This window comes from Amphibalanus amphitrite, unplaced genomic scaffold (assembly GCF_019059575.1).
Source record: "Amphibalanus amphitrite isolate SeventyFive unplaced genomic scaffold, NRLGWU_Aamphi_draft 000106F_arrow, whole genome shotgun sequence".
Lineage (NCBI taxonomy): Eukaryota > Metazoa > Arthropoda > Thecostraca > Balanomorpha > Balanidae > Amphibalanus > Amphibalanus amphitrite.
In genome coordinates this window covers 883289-901263 of record NW_024881601.1, presented here as the reverse complement: position 1 = coordinate 901263, position 17975 = coordinate 883289, and the positions used below count along the sequence as shown (strand labels likewise).

At 49.7% G+C, this 17975-nt stretch overlaps 1 protein-coding gene across 1 annotated transcript in view; it reads right to left on the bottom strand.

Annotated features, from left to right (window-relative positions):
* Window positions 1-17773, bottom strand: part of LOC122380790 (E3 ubiquitin-protein ligase HECTD1-like) — an 82302-nt gene extending 64529 nt beyond the window's left edge. The window contains exons 1-2 of the mRNA XM_043364260.1: window positions 17679-17773; window positions 14197-14363 (exon numbers count right to left, since the gene is read on the bottom strand). Of these exons, the coding sequence (XP_043220195.1) occupies window positions 14197-14336 (140 nt within the window). The 5' untranslated portion in view covers window positions 14337-14363; window positions 17679-17773. The remainder of the gene's footprint in view (window positions 1-14196; window positions 14364-17678) is intronic.
* Window positions 17774-17975: the final 202 nt, after the last annotated feature.

Below are 17975 nucleotides of genomic sequence, written 5' to 3'. Positions count from 1 at the left end.
ACTGGGCTGGACCGCCTTCGGGCCGGTCACTGGAGCCGAAATGGAAAGCATCAAGACCCTGAGAACCCATATCCGAAGCAAGCTGAAAGTGGAAAATCAGGAAGAGATTAAGGCCATGCGAGAGATGACAGAGCTAGAAGTGATCGGTGTAAGGGAGCAGAAAGAAAAGATTCTGTCAGTTGAAGACAAAGAAGCGATGAAGAAAGTTGAGAAGATGAAGCATGAAGGAGGGCGATATGAAGTGAATGTCCCCTGGCGAAATGGTGAACCCAATCTGTCCGGAAATTTCGGATATGCGCTCAACAGGCTGAGAAAAACGGAGGAAAATATGAAGAAACATAAAGATGAAGCCATGGAGAAAAAGTACGGTGAGATCTTCGAAGATTACGTGAAGAAAGGCTACTTTCTGAAGATAGCCGCCGGTGATGAAAACTGGACAGCCGCCACCTGTGAAGGGTGGTTCTTGCCTCACTTTCCAGTGATAAGACAAGACAGGGCAACAACAAAGATCAGACTGGTCTTCGACGCTGCGGCAAAGTACCAGGGAAGGAGCTTGAACGACGAGCTGTACCCAGGTCCTTCAATCTGCAGCGATCTGATCGAGATTCTACTGGGATTCCGGCGTCATCCCATCGCTCTGACGGGTGATGTCGAGGAGATGTTTCTCCAAGTGAAGCTGGCGACCGCAGACAAGAAGTATCACCGCGTCCTATGGCGCGACGGTGAAGCAGAGAGGGCGCCAGATATATACGAAGCCCAGCGATGGATATTTGGAAATGCGGCTGCACCTTTCGCTGCTCAGTATGTCATGAAGGAAAATGCTCAGATACACGCTGCCGAGTTCCTTCTCGCCGCTCAAGCCGTGGAAAGATCATTCTACATGGATGATGCGCTCTGCTCCTTCAAAACTGAAGAGGAAGCCAAAGAAGCAAGAGAGCAGCTCACTGATGTGATGAAGCAGGCAGGCATGCACATACGGAAATGGCGAAGCAGCAGCTCGGATGTAACAGCAAGTATCCCGGAAAAGGAGCGCGCTAAGGAGCCGGAATTCAAGATCGAAGATGGCCCAAATCAGACAAGCAAGACGCTGGGTCTTCTGTGGAATGCTGATGAAGATACTCTTGGAATCTGCGCTACCACTTCCTCAGACGCCGCGCCTGAAAACCGGCCAACAAAAAGACTCTGTCTCAAGAAAATAGCTGCGGTTTTCGACCCGCTGTGTCTGATCTGCCCGCTCACCATCACCGCCAAGATCATCTTTCAAGAGACTTGGGCTCGCGGTCTGGATTGGGACGATCCACTGCCGCCCGACATGGAAGCTGAATGGCTGACCTGGCTTGAAGATATTCAGGAGGTGAGCTCATTGACTGTCCCAAGGTCAGTGTACCAAAATCATATTTTTGCTTGGGTGTCAGAGGGGAAAATTGCTGACAAAAAAAGGATGAGAGTGAAAAATTGTCGGTCAGGTAAGGCCCAAAAGAGTGGGAAAATGATCAAAAACATTAATCTATCTACAATTGTGACAGATGTAAAACAACCATTCCGCAATTGCTCCTTCTCGGTGGAATTGGGAGTGGAAAATTGGGCTTGAAAACTGGAGGTGAGAGTGGAAAATGATTTGCATTTGGATGTCGTTTCCCACCCACATCTACAAATTTTGGGACACTGCCCAAGGTGCGTTCATTCATTTTCCAGTGAAAACGCACAACAACTGCATGTATTCTCAGACGCATCGGAGCAGGCGTACGCCGCTGTGATTTACGTCGTCACTGACTGTGAAGAAGGGATCGTGTCAAGAATAGCTCTGGCTCGAGCTAGGGTCACACCAAGGTCAAGAAAGGTCACCATACCTCGACTCGAGCTTATGGCTGCGCTACTTGGCCTGCGGCTCGTGAAGAAGGTCTGCGCTGCGTTTGAGATTCAGCTGACGGACGTGGTGTTCTGGTCGGACTCGCTCAACGTTATCTGCTGGATAAAAAATGATGTCAAGCGCTTCCAACCGTTTGTCGCCCACCGCGTCTCAGAGATCCGGGAGTTCACGAGTCCTGATCAGTGGAGACACATTCCTGGAACGGAAAATCCAGCAGATCTCCCCAGTAGAGGTGTCAAGCTGGAAGACCTGAAGCACATCAGCCTCTGGTGGGAAGGACCTCCATTCCTTCTGGAGTCACCTGAGAACTGGCCAAAACAGAGAGACATCTCTAACAGGCATGCGACCCCAGTGAGTTCCGCAAAGAAAAAGTAACTACTCACTCAGCGCGGGCAAAGGAGATGGACACAGACTTCCGGCTACAGCCAGCACGCTACTCGAAGTGGATGAAGCTCATCAGAGTGACAGCATGGGTGCTCCGCTTCGTGAAAAGGCTGAAACAAAGAAGAACCGAGGCTGAATCTGAGAACTCGGATAGCTCCTGTGGTTCTCTCTCGAGTGAAGAACTGACTCAAGCCGAGTATTTCTGGTTCCTGAAAGCTCAGGAGTGCTTCGAGGACGAGCGACGTCATCTGCAAGCACAAGAGGAAGACAATGACGTAGTGCACTCAAGGCACGTGTGCAAAGACAGCAAGATCCGTCGCTTGTGTCCAGCGCTGGATAGCAACGGATTAGTGAGAGTTGGCGGCCGTCTACAGCAGAGTGGACTGTCCTTCGACGCCAAACATCCGGTGCTGCTACCGAAACATCATGACGTGACGAAGTTGTTCGTGCGATACGTTCATGAAGATGGTGATCACGAGCTGGGAATCGAACACACCGTCTCTGAGCTTCGTCAGAGGGTGTGGATAATCGGCGCCAGAGAGCAAGTGAAAAAATGCATTTGGTCATGCCCAGAATGTGTGAAGAGGCGCCGACTACCCAGAAGCCAGCTCATGGCTCCAAAACGCACCAGTGAAGTAAAGGGGCCCTATCGGGCTTTCTTGAGATGTGCAGTGGATTTTGCTGGGCCGTTTGAAACCAAGCAGGGCCGATGCAAGTCAAGAACCAAGCGCTACTTGTGCCTCTTTCTGTGTCAGCAGACCAGAGCGGTGCATCTCGAGGTCGCCTTTGGCCTTGACACAGACAGCTTTCTCAGAGCTTTCATGCGATTTGTAGCTCGCAGAGGTGTACCTGCTGAAATGACCTCAGACAATGGGAAGAACTTCATCGGAGTGAGCCGTGAACTACAGAAGCTGGCGAGCAGCCTGGACCCAGGGCGACATCACAACGAGGACCGCGCACTTGCGTGTCAAGTGGAACTTCACGTCTCCAGGCGCTCCTCACTTCAACGGAGGCTGTGAAGCAATGGTGAAGAGCGCAAAACGTGCGCTTCGGAAGACGCTGGAATCGGCTCATCTCAGCGATGAAGAGCTACAGACAGCGTTCTGCCGCGCTGAAGCTCTGCTTAACTCGAGACCTTTGACGAGTGTCCTTCTGATCCGAATGACCAGCCGCCCATCTCTCCGGCGTCGCTCATGTTGGGCCAAACCAGGCTCGACTTCATGCCTGATGATGATGGAGATGCAGAAACGACAAGAAGACGCTGGCGCCGCCTGCTGCAACTGAGCTCGGAGTTCTGGCGACGCTGGATTCGCGAGTACCTCCCAACTCTACAAGGCAGGCAAAAATGGACTGAGCAATCTGAAAACCTGCGTGAAGGTGAACTGGTGCTGTTGGTGGATCCGAATGCACCCAGAGGACTGTGGCCGCTAGCCAGGGTCACGAAGACGTTCCCAGGACCAGATGGGCTCGTCCGTGTTGTAGAAGTTAAGACGGCAAAGGGTGTATATAAGAGGCCAGTCACGAAGACTGTTCGACTGGAGCTGGATGTCTGAAGAGGATGACTGTAGACGCCATCGGTGGGTGACTGTCATGATCCAGGGATGCAGCTGATGTGGTCTGAAGTGATTCTGAATGACCGGAGGTTCATTCAGAGTGGGGGGTGATGTTCCGGAGGATCCCGGATAATACTCTGGTGTTACTCTCGAAAGTAAAACAGCAGAAATAGCATGTGCCTCCATGCGCGAGGAACTAAAGAAATTTGTGCTGAAATAGAGTGTTTTTGATGTCTAGAAAGAGGAAAAAAATACAAAACAAGAAAAAATGTGAAAACAGTTTGTGAATATAAGTTAAGTTTAATTAAGCTATTAAGAAACAAGAACACAACGCGAGAACACTATCATTCAACAGATGCCAACAAGGGAAGATTCGAAATCATGGCGGATCCATATGGAAGAGATATCAAAAAGTTTCCCCGTAGTACCCATGCCTAGTGCTTACTTACAGGGTGTCCCATAAGTTCGTTCTCACCTAAATTTTACTTTTAGAGACTCTCTTGCTTAAGGGTGCGCTGAACTTGGTTCGTAACTGAGCTTATGTGTTTGCCATGGCTGGTAACAATATGCTCCACAGTAACTAATTTCTCTAGACAAAATAGTTTTTGCTAGAAAGTCCACTTCCTGCAGAGGCAGCTAACGCCGCAACATAGAGGTCTCCGATACGGGTACGTCTAGGTATTTAGTCAGCACGTGACCATTCGTGACGACTGAGGGTGATTGAAGCCAACCAGTCTGAAGCCAATATCTGTCGCTAACTGTACGCACAGTCAGCAAGTGACGCCGATTATTTGTTGGGGGTCAATCACTGCAAATTTATCCTCTTTTCAGTCAGCCCTCAGGAGTGAGCCATGTGGCCAAAACTGTCTGGCGTCAAAGTGGCCATTAAAAAGGTCAAAACGTTTGAAAGTTGATAAGCTGACTTTTCAGGATGGATTATCAGCTGTCTAAGAATACTTTTCGCGGTACATATCTCAAGGTGACTTAAGCTTAAGACTTACCGGAGGACTCAAAACAGTCGAAAATGTCTTAAAATGGCCAAGCATGTGCTTCGTTATGCCTGAGGCTAAAAAATTTGAGGGCCGATAACATCAATGTAGTCATCTGGACTACCTAGTCCATGTTCGAGATGAAACACTCGTCCAAACCCTAAAACGGCCCCATAAAGGCGAAAGAAAAGGCCTCCGTTTCGTCCCGCTTTGTTCCAATGCAAAAGGCCAGGGTCACGGTATTGTGGGGTTATAGGCGTCCAGACGCTGACCAGGATGCGGTTGGTACTCCAGAAACAGATTTGGGACGCAGAATGCTTCCCCAAGAAGATCTGGAAGAAATCTCAGCGTTCTAGCTTAACTCAAACCGCAAATATGAACACATTTTTGGAGGAGAAAATGGCATCCGGGAGGTCGTAGGCCCGTCTTCAAGCGAGACACTGCATCGGTGAACAGGTCAAGGAAAGCTCAAAAGCGGTGCCAGGAGAGTGTGACAGGCGCCTGTCGCAAGATAAGATGTCAGACAACTCATTGGACCCAAATTTCATGAAAATACGTTGGGGATACTGAAATCGTGGCTCGTCGAAGCGAAACGCTGTTCCAGCCTCCAGGAGCTCACGGCGAATGCCATGTCAGCCTGGGTTAACTTCAAGCCTGCTACGCTGCCAAACATGGCGGGTGGCATGCCGCAGCATGTATTCATGTACTTGCCCATGAACTAAGGAGCACATTGACGGGTCATAAATATTTCAAAACGCAATGTACTCTGTTTTACATGCAAATATAATGTGAGAACGAACTTATGGGACACCCTGTATAGGCTTCTTAGTAATCAAAGGGCACCCAACGTACCCTTATGTCCCTACCTCATACGCAAACCCAGCCCTGTCCCGCCACATTTGCATAAGAGCTGTACCTGCGAACACTTCAAACTAACGAGAATATAATAAGCTTAGTCTCACTACCGGCTTGTGGGATGGAGTGTCGTGACTCGGACCGACCTCTTTCCCAGACCTCTAAATAGCCAGTGGCGGCGGAAGGGACAATTCGCCGAGCGGAAGGTACCGCCCACCCCCACACCCCACACCGCCGCGCCTCGCCGCCCAAAGGCGGGGAGCGGCAGCCTAAGGATGGGGAGCGGCCGCCTAGGGGCGGGGAGCGGCCGCCCAGAGGTGGGGGAGCGGCCTCCCACACCTCTGTGAACACATGGGCCAGGCACGCCGAGTCGTTCGGTCCGGTTCGGTCGGCGGCCCCGGGCGCACGCCGGAGCCAGCCGCCAAGGCCAGTCGATCGGGCGAGGGACCGTGCCCGCCTGCGCGCCACGGTCCTGGAAGTTCCGCAGACCAGAGCTGGGGCAGCTCGAACACCCCATCTGAGCTGTTCGACCTATAAGAGAGACCCTGTCGCGGTTGCTCACACAGCGAGAGACTCGCTGCTACAACGTCAGCGGTTTGACGCCAACGGGTCTCGCGGTGGATTTTATGACACAGAGTAGGCAGTTCCACCAAAAACAGAGAAAAGCTGACACAGCGAACCCGCCAGATTCGTCCGCTGAGAGGACAGCTATGGGAATGCTGACCGGCGGAGACAGCACTAACCGTGCTGGGAACAATGGGACACTTACAGGGTGTCAGTATTTCGAGCCAAACAATGGCATGATTAGTCGATAGGATGACATTTATAGACGTAACTGCCAGAGTTTTGACGACGGGTGAAGTTATCGCCTTTCCCGTATACAATGTGTCAAAGTTGGCCGCGATATGAGCAAAGATACGAATATGAACTAAGCAGCGTCACCGTTACGGGGACGGAAGGTCATTGCCAAAAGTGAATTTATCCTTAATTCCACTGGTGGATACAGACTACTGTCAATAACTTTAAAAGGCCCCGTAACTTGGATCGCCACTAATCCCCTTTCAATGGGTCTTTTTAGACCATTTCAGGTCCGGGACCAGTTCCGCAAGCAATGAATTGCATGCGTACATTGCACCATCATCCTGTATTGACACGCTGAGTTTACTCGTGTGTTTGCCGGCCGTTTTGTACGGCTGATTACAAACAGATGCGGGCCTGTCCCCAATGGCTGACAGCTGTGTAGAGCGAGGTCCCAGCACACGTGTGTCACATTCGCGGCCGTGTGGGGACAGGGACACGTCCGAACCACGCCAAACACGGGTGACACATTAGCGCGACTGATGTGACCCATTCAGTGCGAAAGGGCAGCCCAATCCGCACAATAGTTGAAACTCGTCACAATCTGTTACATTCATCACGAACGGAGAGCGCTTGGCGCATCCCCGTTCCCGTGCATCGGGACTAACACAAAAACAAATATCCCAATACAATTTAGGAATTTATTCACGCATTTCGAGGTCGTATTGCCCTAACGACTTTGGTCACACGGATCACACAAACTTCGATATCAGTGATACAACTTGAGAAAGCAAAGCAACTGAAAGTGGACCGCAAGGTGCAGATGCGAGTTTCTGTTGATGCGAAGGCGAATGTTCCCTATCTTGTGCGGGGAAGCTAACCAAGGTAAATATTGAAGGTAAGGCACGGGCTTGTCACGAGACAGAATAATTTGCTGATTGACGAAACGGAATTGTGGCTGAAGACATGGATCATGGAACACAGACAATGCGGGGGTGGTATTCACCCCTGCTGACTGTCAAAAGGCGTCGGTACTATCGAAGGACTGATAGGACAAGGATGTTGATCACAGCATGGTAACACTAAAGATCTTCGACAGCTTGATAGTTATAAAAGATCAGGAAGGGGAGCTGCAATGCAGCGTGACTGGGACTGAAACGGAGCAGGCGGAACGTGCCCTATGGAACGGGTAAACTAGGTGGATGGCTTGATTACGAGTTTTTACCCGGAAAATGAACCGCGTTATTAGACATATTGCAAGGCAAATGAGCAAAAACTAGGAGCAAGAAATGTTGTAGGACTCAAAGCCAAGCAAGTATCTAACTAAGTCGTACAGTGGCATTGTAATGCGACAGAAGTTCCTATTCTGGGTGAACTTGGATTCCCTGGAATCCAGATCGCAACGGTTACTTTCCCCCTATTCCATACATATCCAATGAAGAGCGTTGAATCGCCAAAGGACTCCAAATGTTAATTTGTAATGTTCTTTTAGGTAGTTATTCTACCTTATCCTTTCAGTGACACAGAGGAAGGCCAGAGATGAGAGTACCAGAGATAGATGCCAAGTGTACAAGATGCAAAGGGCATGTGCTCTGCCTCCATACGCTACTTGACGACGATGATACAAAGTGAGAACAGTATTGGCTGACAGGGGGCACTTATTGCAATCTCTTGCTAAACCGGAGACAATATTGACAAATCAGAGCTAAACGAATGAGAGAACACCAATGGGGACACTGACGCTCATCACGGTATATACCCCCGTTGACAGAGTTTTGTCAGACCCAGCAATTCCTGGCGACAATGTGAGGACTAGGAGCTACGCTGCGACATTCTGAGACATTGAGCGAAAAACCGCCACGTTTCAGGTAAAGCATCCTCCACCGCATAATCGGTCTTCCAAAGCAGATCTCTGCCGACACCCAAGCACACCAAAGCGTCATCAGACATGAATCCAACACAGGTCTCTCCGACCCGTAACAGGCGACGAACGACGATCAGCCGGCCGCGGCTGACGGCGCCGTGTGGTGGCGAAAGCGGCGCGCGGCGCCCGTTGCGACAGCGGCGGCGTGACGGCAGCTGGCCCCGTCACGGAGGCCGTCACCGGTCCCGCAGCCCTGTCTCCGCCGGCGCCAGGCGCGCTCCCACCCGGGAAGGCCGCGCCATTTGCACAGGAAAGCGGTCGGCGAGGTCTTGACGGCGCCCGGCCCCGAGCCGTGTGGCTCAGACGAGGCTGGCAGCCGTTTTAAACCACCGCAGCGGCGTGGAGCTGCGAAACGCCGCCGTCTGGCGACTGAACCACGGCGCCCCGGGCTGATGTTTGCCGCTCTGGCTGCTCCACACATCCCCATACATCCATCCATTGCCGGCGGTGACTGTCGTCACCATTAGCGTCGCCACGGGGGGGCAAGCGGGGCAGCTTGCCCCCCCAACCTCGGACCGGGCACCCCCTGAGATCGATACAGATCCGATGAGATTTTGGAGTCGGGAAAAAATGGGGGTACCTTTCTGAGAATGTCTGTGAGGTCAGACTTGGTTGGAGCGTGCAGTTTATACCAGAGTCTGACTCGCAGTCGCCAAAATATTCAAGACTCTGAGTCCAGACTCGGAAATGTCAATGCTGTGATTCATTCGATGTTCCTAGTTAGTTCGTTCTTTATTACATTTTACAGCTGATTTTCATAAGTTTTGGAGTGCTGACACAATTTTCGTTCAAAGCGTGAAACGAAATCTTCGAGGCCTTTCTCAACTCTCGTCAAATGTCTGCGACAGGCTCAATTACCGTACAAGTGTCGCAGGGCTCATGAGCTTGCTTTAAACAAAGGCTCCTAAGGAGCTCCACTGAGCCCTAAAGAAGCTTTCAGACTAGGGCCCAAACGGGCCTCTGAAAGTCCCACTGGTGTCCATGTTCTCTGAGGGCCCATACAGGGATCTTTGAGCTTCCGAACATTTCTGAGAACCTTAGCTGGCCTCTGATAGTTCAGCCAAACTTTTGAGGCGACAGACTTTGCTAACCCCAAGCCGGCATCTGAGGGGTCACAGCTCATGTGTCCCTCTGAGGTCCGCAACACATGTTTATTATGTCCCTACGTAAGGTCCCTAGGGATTCGACACAGACCCCGAGGGTTCACACTGTTATCCGAGGGCTCCAGGCTCACCCTGGGCCTAGTCTCTTAGCGCCCGCCGCCCACACTGGCTTCTGAGGGCCCCACCTTGGGCTCGGAAAGCCCTAAAGCACCACGTACACGTAAATATTTGAGGTGACGCACGCCGATCTCCGGGATCCTAAGCATGCTTCCGAGACTGACCCTGAGTGGCCTGAAATGGCCTGGAAGTCCTAAACCTATCTCTAAGGGATCCCTTGCCGCTATGCCGTGCGTAACTTTTGGTTCCGTTTAACAGTTTTTGTTCGCGTTTGCAGCGCTTCCCTTCACACGAAAAACGAGAAACTTTTGTTCACACTCGAGTGAACAAAACACTTCCTCTCACTTGAGCAAAGATGAATTACTTCCGATTCACACTTCCGACATTCACTCTCCACCGAATGCCCAACTTAGCTACGATCGGTGGCTGGGATAAGTCCTATACATTTCACGTAAAACCTGTGCATGCATGCGTGAATGGAGGTTTTAGCAGGGTGATCCGATTAAATGGAGCGTTTTTCACCTTTTTCTGGGTAATGATCATCAGCGTCGAGCGTCTACACAGGGGCCCTCTGCAGTGCGTCGGCAATCGCAGCCACTATACGAGTATACTATAATTCTACCAGTCGTTTTTGTCATGAAATTTCAAAATTTCGAATTTTTCTGTAAAAAAAATAACATGTCATAGCTAGAAGAAAACCTTTGTCACCATCGGATTCCTCGCACCATTGCGCGTCGAATGATATGTAAAACGAGTAGTAAAGACTGGGGAAAAGCAAGTTTTAACACAAAAGTTGATTTTGCCCCCCCAACCGAAAATCTCTGGCGACGCCTATGGTCGTCACGCAGCTGCGCCTGATTGTGATGTGCGCCGCACGCACCGGCGCACACGCCGCTCGAGGCACGCCACTGGTGGTGGCCGACCTCTGTCTGTGCGGCCCGCGTGGACGAGCGTATGCGAGCTGACAGAACAGCGGTCCAGCGAAGACGAGCAGGGAAGAGGGCAGACCGACAGACTGCAATCAGCCATAAGTGGCCCGCCATCGGACAGGCACTGCCGCACACTAGGCGGCTGACGAACGAGAGGCGCCACAGCTCTGCCACCGAATCACGACAGACACGCACGAGCCCGTCCTCATCAGCGGCGTTCCCGATGTCACCAGACTGGTGACGAGGTCACGCATGTGACCTTGGCCGTTCCGTCGGCGTTGTCGGTCAGCTGACCGGAAGTGGGGGGGGGTCCCCGGGCGTCGCTCCGCGCCGGTCGCACGGCCAGGGAGGGGGGGGGGCAGCCCGGCTCGGCCAAGGTCATGGCGAGGCAGAGCGGGCCGGCGACGGGCGGGCGGAGCGACCTCGGCGGGAGATGTAGCGCCGATCGACCCGCCGGGGAGAGTCCGTGGTCGGAGCGCATCCCACCGTGGGCAGGAAGTGATAGAGGCGCACTGGTGTAGTAGAATGGTCGAACCTACTGGGGTAAATGACGGGAAAATGTAGCACAACTTCCTCATTCTGACGATAAGGTGTGAGGGCTTGCGAAAAAAGCATTTGAAATGAGAAGTCGGTGTCACCCTGGATATGGCCCGTGCCCACACGGAAGAAACGGATAAATGGTCGGGCACATATAATAAAAAAGTTCCTGCAGGCAGCAAGCCAGCCACGAATGACAGATAAAAATCAGGGTACTTCCGAGACTCCAGGCGTCCACCGAAGAAAATGCAACGAAAAAAATGCTTAGCCATTCAGGCGCAGCGAGGACCAAACGACCATCCCACGCCAGTCAGCAGAGGCGACGGCTGAGTTCTTCCCAGTCTCTCTCAATGGAGGCGCCCCCAGTCCGTGCACATCGTGCAGCCATCCAGGCAGCTGCAGCGGTTTAACCTTCCCAACACTTGCAACACGAGTGGTAACAAGCTGCATTGCGCAATGCACGGAAGGACCGGCGAATCAGAGCTAAGGGTGCGTTCGGAGAGGCAGATTCCCGGGGAATATTCCACGCCGGCATGAAATTTCCGCCCAATGGGCCGTTCGGAGAGCGATTCCCGGGGAAAGTTCCGCGGAACGGACGCGGAAAGCGCGGAATCTAAAAAGCATCTCACGCGTCGTTCCCGTCAAGATGGCGGCGCCCATCGGTATGCTCGAGTGAGTATATTATTGAATATAAATGGATATTTCTTGCGTTTGTTTCCACCCTGATCAGTTTTATTGCAAATCCAACAATTGATAATGCTTACTCAGTTGTGTGATTGTCCTCTGAAGCAATGAAAACGATAATTTGAAGTGTTGTGTTGGGTGTGTTTGGGGTGGGGGGGGGGGCACAGTACAGATGGGACTTTTTGAAAATAATTGTGATTTTTCTTAGTTGTTCTTTCTTCAGGAGCTTCATTCTTATTACATCTTGCCATAGATGTAGCGTTCCAAATAACCAAATAACCCAAATAACCCAAACAAAATCCTACGAACTCAACTTGGCGCAGTAGCGGCGATCCTTGAAATTGGCGGTATGGAATGTCCCTCTCCGAACGCAACACGGGGAATTTTCACGATGACGGGGAATATTCCGCGCTCTCCGAACGCACCCTAAATGTCGTCCTGCTCGGTATGGTATTCATAAAGATAGCGCTGACCTATAACAGGATATGAGAGCGGCTCAACTCTGTTCTTAGCCCATCCTGCCCATAAAGGAGTGCGGAGTTGTTCTACTCATAGGTACTCCAGCGCTTCGCAGTTACACGTGGATATGCCATCACATAAGTGGCAACACATTAGTTCCAAAGTATCGCCGGCAATAGCCATCGCCACTGTTTATGGAGACTCTACTGTCAATACTCCGAGTAGCATTCTATGTCACACCACATCCATTATCATAAATTGGTGCCGAACAGCCCACAGGCGCGGTGTCCCCTCTCCAAACGACCAATGACCATGGTCGACATGACACACCGGCCACGCAGACAGCGTATGTATCGATTGTGGTCAATTCCAGGTGCCTCGTGAGCCCGCCCCCCCCCCCCCTCCCGCGGGCCAGGAAGGAAGCCAGTCGGCCTTGGCACGTGATGGCCGTCGGGTGACGTCACAGTTTGCCAGTGACGTCAGCAGTGGCGCACGGAGCTGACAGAGGAGTCGACGGACAGGACAAGCCGGTCTTTGGCCGGCGGGCCAACGACGAAAAATGACGTCATTAGTTTAACGAGCACGAATCAAAATTATCAGAAGGATAACTAAACAACAGCAATTGGCAGGTCTGCCGGCATCAACACTACCAAAGTACCCTGTTTTCTTAAGAGATACTAAGTACCGCTCTGAGGCACCGTATCACACCATGGGAAAATGTGATTGAGCAATAATTTCGCCATGGTGGAGCATGGGACATGTGTCCCGTATCACAGGGTGGTGACTATTGGTGCCAATCGGAATTTCTTTTCTTGGAATTCCAATTTTTGTCCAATTCCAATTTGGAATTTGGACGGAATTCTTAACATTTTTTGGAAATTAATCGGAACACAAGGCCTTTAAAATTTAAAATTTTAAAACGGAGGCCTTTAAAACGCTTTTAAACACTTTTAAAATTTACGCAAAAAATGCAAAAATCGTTAAAAATTGGAATAGCCCCCGCTTTGGACAAAATTGGAAATTTACTTGGCAATTTCTTGGAATTGGATCGGAATTGGAATTGAAATTTCATGAAATTGGCACCACTAGTGGTGACCTAGATTCGCGCCATCTGCGACCGTTTTGTAGCCGTCCCGCATCACTCATTGTTATTGGGGTTTTACTGCGGAGGGCTGGCAGCCATAAGCTGTAGGCTCGACACCACTCGAGCACAGAAGAGAACAATCAGACGAGATGAAAGGAGCAAAGGTCAAAGCAAGTGCAAGAGAAGGGCTTAGCGGCGAATGAGAGTTCCGCTAAAAATATATGCCAAATCTCCCTCAGAAATAGCTCTTGCCTCAGACAATAAACCGGTTCGACCCACGCATCCAAAATAAAACCTACACCTTATCCCCGCCCAGAGATACACTCTCCACAACAGAGCTCTCCCCGCTCAGCAACAGGTCTCTCCGCGGCCCTACGCGAGTCGCTCGGTCCGGCGACCGCCCCGGGCGGAGGGTGACAGTGTCTGCCCTTCTGCCGTCGCCGAGCTGGCCGTCCGCCAGCCGCCCCACGACAGAGACGTGCCCAGAGGGCAGAACGACGGCCGGAGAAACACGGCCCGCGCGGCGTGAAAGAACCGGCGCGGCGCGGGATGAGCAATAACGGCTCCGGCACGCAACCAACGGCCTCTCACGAGCGTCCACAAAAAGCATTCGCCTCCGATCCGTCTCTACCGCCTAGCTTCGTCCAAAGGACAGGTGCCGAGCGAGCGAGGCGAAAGCAATCCAATCGTGACTCCAGCTCCGAGAAAAGAACCTCACGCAGTGCCTCACGCAATTTGAAGAAAATAAAACTGCAACTACTCCTCATTCTGTGCTGCCCATCTGCTTGAGTATTTTGAATTTATTTATAATATGCTGAAGTTATTTGGTGCTGAAGATGTCCATTGTCCTCTATTTTTTATCTCCCACGCTGGACAACCACAAGACAATGTCCGGCCGGACGCCACTCACCTCTCGAAGCAGCGGTCCACATTGTCGGACATGAGCAGCAGCATGCAGAGCTGCTCGAGCGCGATCAGCTGCAGGTCGCGCTCCTCGCCCTGGCCCATGCTGAGCCACTCGAGCAGCGTCTCCGGGTCCACGTCCGCCATGGCGGCGGCGGCGGCCCCTTGCGGACCCTGCCGGCGCACATCGCACAGACACCTCAGTACATGGCGGGGACGAGAGCAGACTCAGCACGGCACTAACCACATAAGTCATAAACAATGCAGGGAACAATGTATGTAGAGAACAGCCTAAGACAAAACATTATTAAAGGGACCCTCCCACCTTCAAAAAAGTTAATGAATTGGCACGAAAGTGATGTCGCTCGGTTCAGATTTCAGAAAGAGCGAAAACGAATATCTACCAAATTTCATCGAAAAATATTCACCGGTTTTCAAGATATTAGACTTTTACTTTTGTTTACTTTTTGGTATCTCCGCTGTTCCTAGCGACTTTATTTGAAAATGCGGCATTTGTTGCGCGCAAAGCAGCATATACCACCGCGTGCTACCAAACGTTTTAGTAAAAGATTTAAAAATCGTTAGATCTCCGCTGACGTCACAAATTCTAAGGGGGCATACCAATGCACTAGCCCCTTAGAATCCGAAAACTGCAAGTTTGAAATTCCATATCTCCGAATTAAAGCATTTGTCGATGTTGTGAGTGCCCAAACCGGTATTTGCAGGCCATGGCCACCAATTTGGCTATCTCAACTCAAAACTAATGTTAAGGTGGGAGTGTCCCTTTAACCCCAAAGGACAGGCAAGGACAGGCAATAGAGTTGATGAGACACCAGCCATGAGAAAATATCTGCACAAGCCTGAACCAAAAAGGGCCCAAACTGAGCCACAGAAGTTTAAACTTACAAGTTTACACTAAAAAGTTTACACTTTTTAAGGGGTTAAAAATTGTTAGTACCTACCTAGAGGACTGACTGGCCACTACCAATGACCATCACTTTTTCAACACAGGTGCCTTCTGCCCAGTGCCATAGTGCAACACAACACCAAGGTTGAATCAGACAAAAAAGCATCACAATTCTGCCAATATCTTGCGGATGTGGGGCACTCAGCACATGTGTGGTGCAAAACAGACTTACTGAGGTATGGTGCAGATTCAGTGTAAAGCGGCCAATAACCTGATGTGTACCATGCTGAGCCACTATGCTGGCACAGCACAGTCTAGGAAGATGACGTACAGGACATAACACAATAGGGCCACCCAGGGAATAGTTGGCCTTTTAATGTCATTTTCTCATCACAAGTGTACACATCTAATTTTGTAATGAACATCCTAAGACTTAATACCTACTTAGAAGGTGTTAGCTGGTTTAGATTTGCATCCTGGTTGATGTGGGCTGATATGAATTTAATCCCTGATGGTCAGCTGCTCAATTTGACCCTGCTGACCTAGAGCATTTTCTGGCCTGGGTTCAGGTCAGGTCAACCTTCCTTCATCCATAATGTGCACTGAGCCACACTTGCAGCACACTGATGGGAAGACATCAGTAAGGTTGGCTGTTTTTTACACATCAGCTCAGCAGTTTTTCTGTGCATGGCTGGCAAAGATTGATGACTAAGCAAAAAATAGTCCTGGGGGAGAGGGAAGGGCAAGTTTTCTGATGGTAAAATTGGCCTGACACTGAGAAAAATTTGAAGTGACTGATTGAGCCCACCCAAACAAGATTTGAGAACCTCTCAATGTCATCAGTATCTGCTTTCTGAGGATTGACAGCAGTCCAGACTATCATTTTAGCTTTCCAGCAAGTTATGAAATAGAAATGTGAAACAGACACCAACAAAGTGTTTACGAAGGGATGCAGGGAGATATGGCAGCAGATATGGTGCTTGCAAGTAGTCTTTGTACGCATGAAATAGTACCCTTTTTCGAGCCGAAAATAACCTATTTATTGCAATTTATTGATGTATCATGCCTGAATTCCGAAAAAGTGCTCCTCGTAGCATTGAATACAGTCACTTGTGTAGTTGCAAAAGGTCACTGGCCAGTTTTTTTATATCTCTAGGCCAGCTAGGGAAATGTCTAAATGCTATGTAAACAGGGTTCAAGTAACAGGGCTTCTACCATATGGTAGTGCTGTAAGATCAGATGGGAAACAATGTTTTATTTAGTTTTTCATATAAAAAAGCTTCCAGATTAAAAAAAGATAAAATGTTCAATAGTTTTCAAATTGAATATTTCATCTTATTTTGGTCTGGAAGCTTTTGATATAAATTCAGCCCAAATATTTCAATAGGTAAATTGATAGAGCTGGAGTCTATACTACCAAAGTATGGCTTACTGATTTACAAGTAGAGCACAGCCCCTTCCAGCTGATCTGATTATGCCATTCCAGCAAATATTGAAGAATTAAGAAGCCAAAATTTAGCATGCTCATTGCCCATCAAAGCCAGACATGGCCTGTCCCAAGGCCCTAAATACACAGCCTGTCCCAAGGCCATCTATAGAAGGTACAGTCACTCCCCCGCCGACCAATCAGAGACAGATCCTGAGTGACGTCACCCCTGATGCTCGCAAGGGGTACTCCATTCCTTTGCAACGTAAAAATGACTAACTTCATTTGAAGATTATTGATGGCACTCTACACATACCGCTCAGCCGTTGATGTCAATGGAAAGCCCAACTAATTTTCCAGCGACAAAAAAGAGCAGCAATATGCTAAGAAATGGCCGGTTTTGAAGATATAGACGATTTAAAAACCCTCTGCAGCAGCAGGAAAGCAACGTAAAAACGCATCGAGCTTATATTTTTACTATGGATAAATCATTTTTTAAGTAAGTTTTTAGATATGCTATAGATTTAAGTTACAACTTTATTACAATATTTTCATTACTTGGAACTTTATTTCAAAATAATATTTTCAAAAATGGCAGTTGTTGGCCAGTAGCTTGGGAGCGATTGTGGCGCACCGCGCCATTAATTGTCCTGAGACCCCCTTATGATGTCATCAAAAGTGGAGTGACATGGGCCTGGCCTGTCCCACTCAACTGATCCTCAGACTTCAACTGGCGGCACAGCAGCTGCTTCAACAACCACAGACCCTGCTGGAAACCAGCCACCAGTTTCCAGCATCAAGTACCAAATGAGTTAACTTTGGCTCTGACTACTGAGAGTCCAATGCTTTACCAACTGAGCTACAGGACCGAGCTACGACAAGTTCAAGTTGATCCCAGTATTCCCAGAACACGTCATTCATAAATTATGCGGATAACCATGCCATGCAATCATAACAGTGATGATAAAACTGGAGCAATTTTTTTAAGAAAAGAGGTGCTGCTAAAAATGTCAATAACAAAATATACAATTCATGCAAATCTGAACCACGAGCCTGAAGGCCCAACGGCAGTGAGGCAAATGCGACGCTCGATACTACGCTGTCATTTACACTGTTAAAGACAATCCCTCAACGATAATGTCATTTTTGTACTCACGTTGGTGTAACGCTTGTATAAGAAAAGACTCAGTTGAAATCCAGAGCAATTATTTCGCACAATCCGACGCCACCACACTCCACGACCGCCAGCTCGCGACTGAAGTGAAAAGAATCAAGGCAAAAGAATAAGGAAGCGGATAACTTTGCTGGAATTATTTCATATCTCTTTGTTCACTAGAAACCTAAATGACGTCACTGGTACAAATACTCTGTGGATGCTGAGCAAATTACACACGTTATTGGCAATACCCTTCCTCCATGGCAATACCTTCCAAGTGCAAATAGAAAAGTTAGG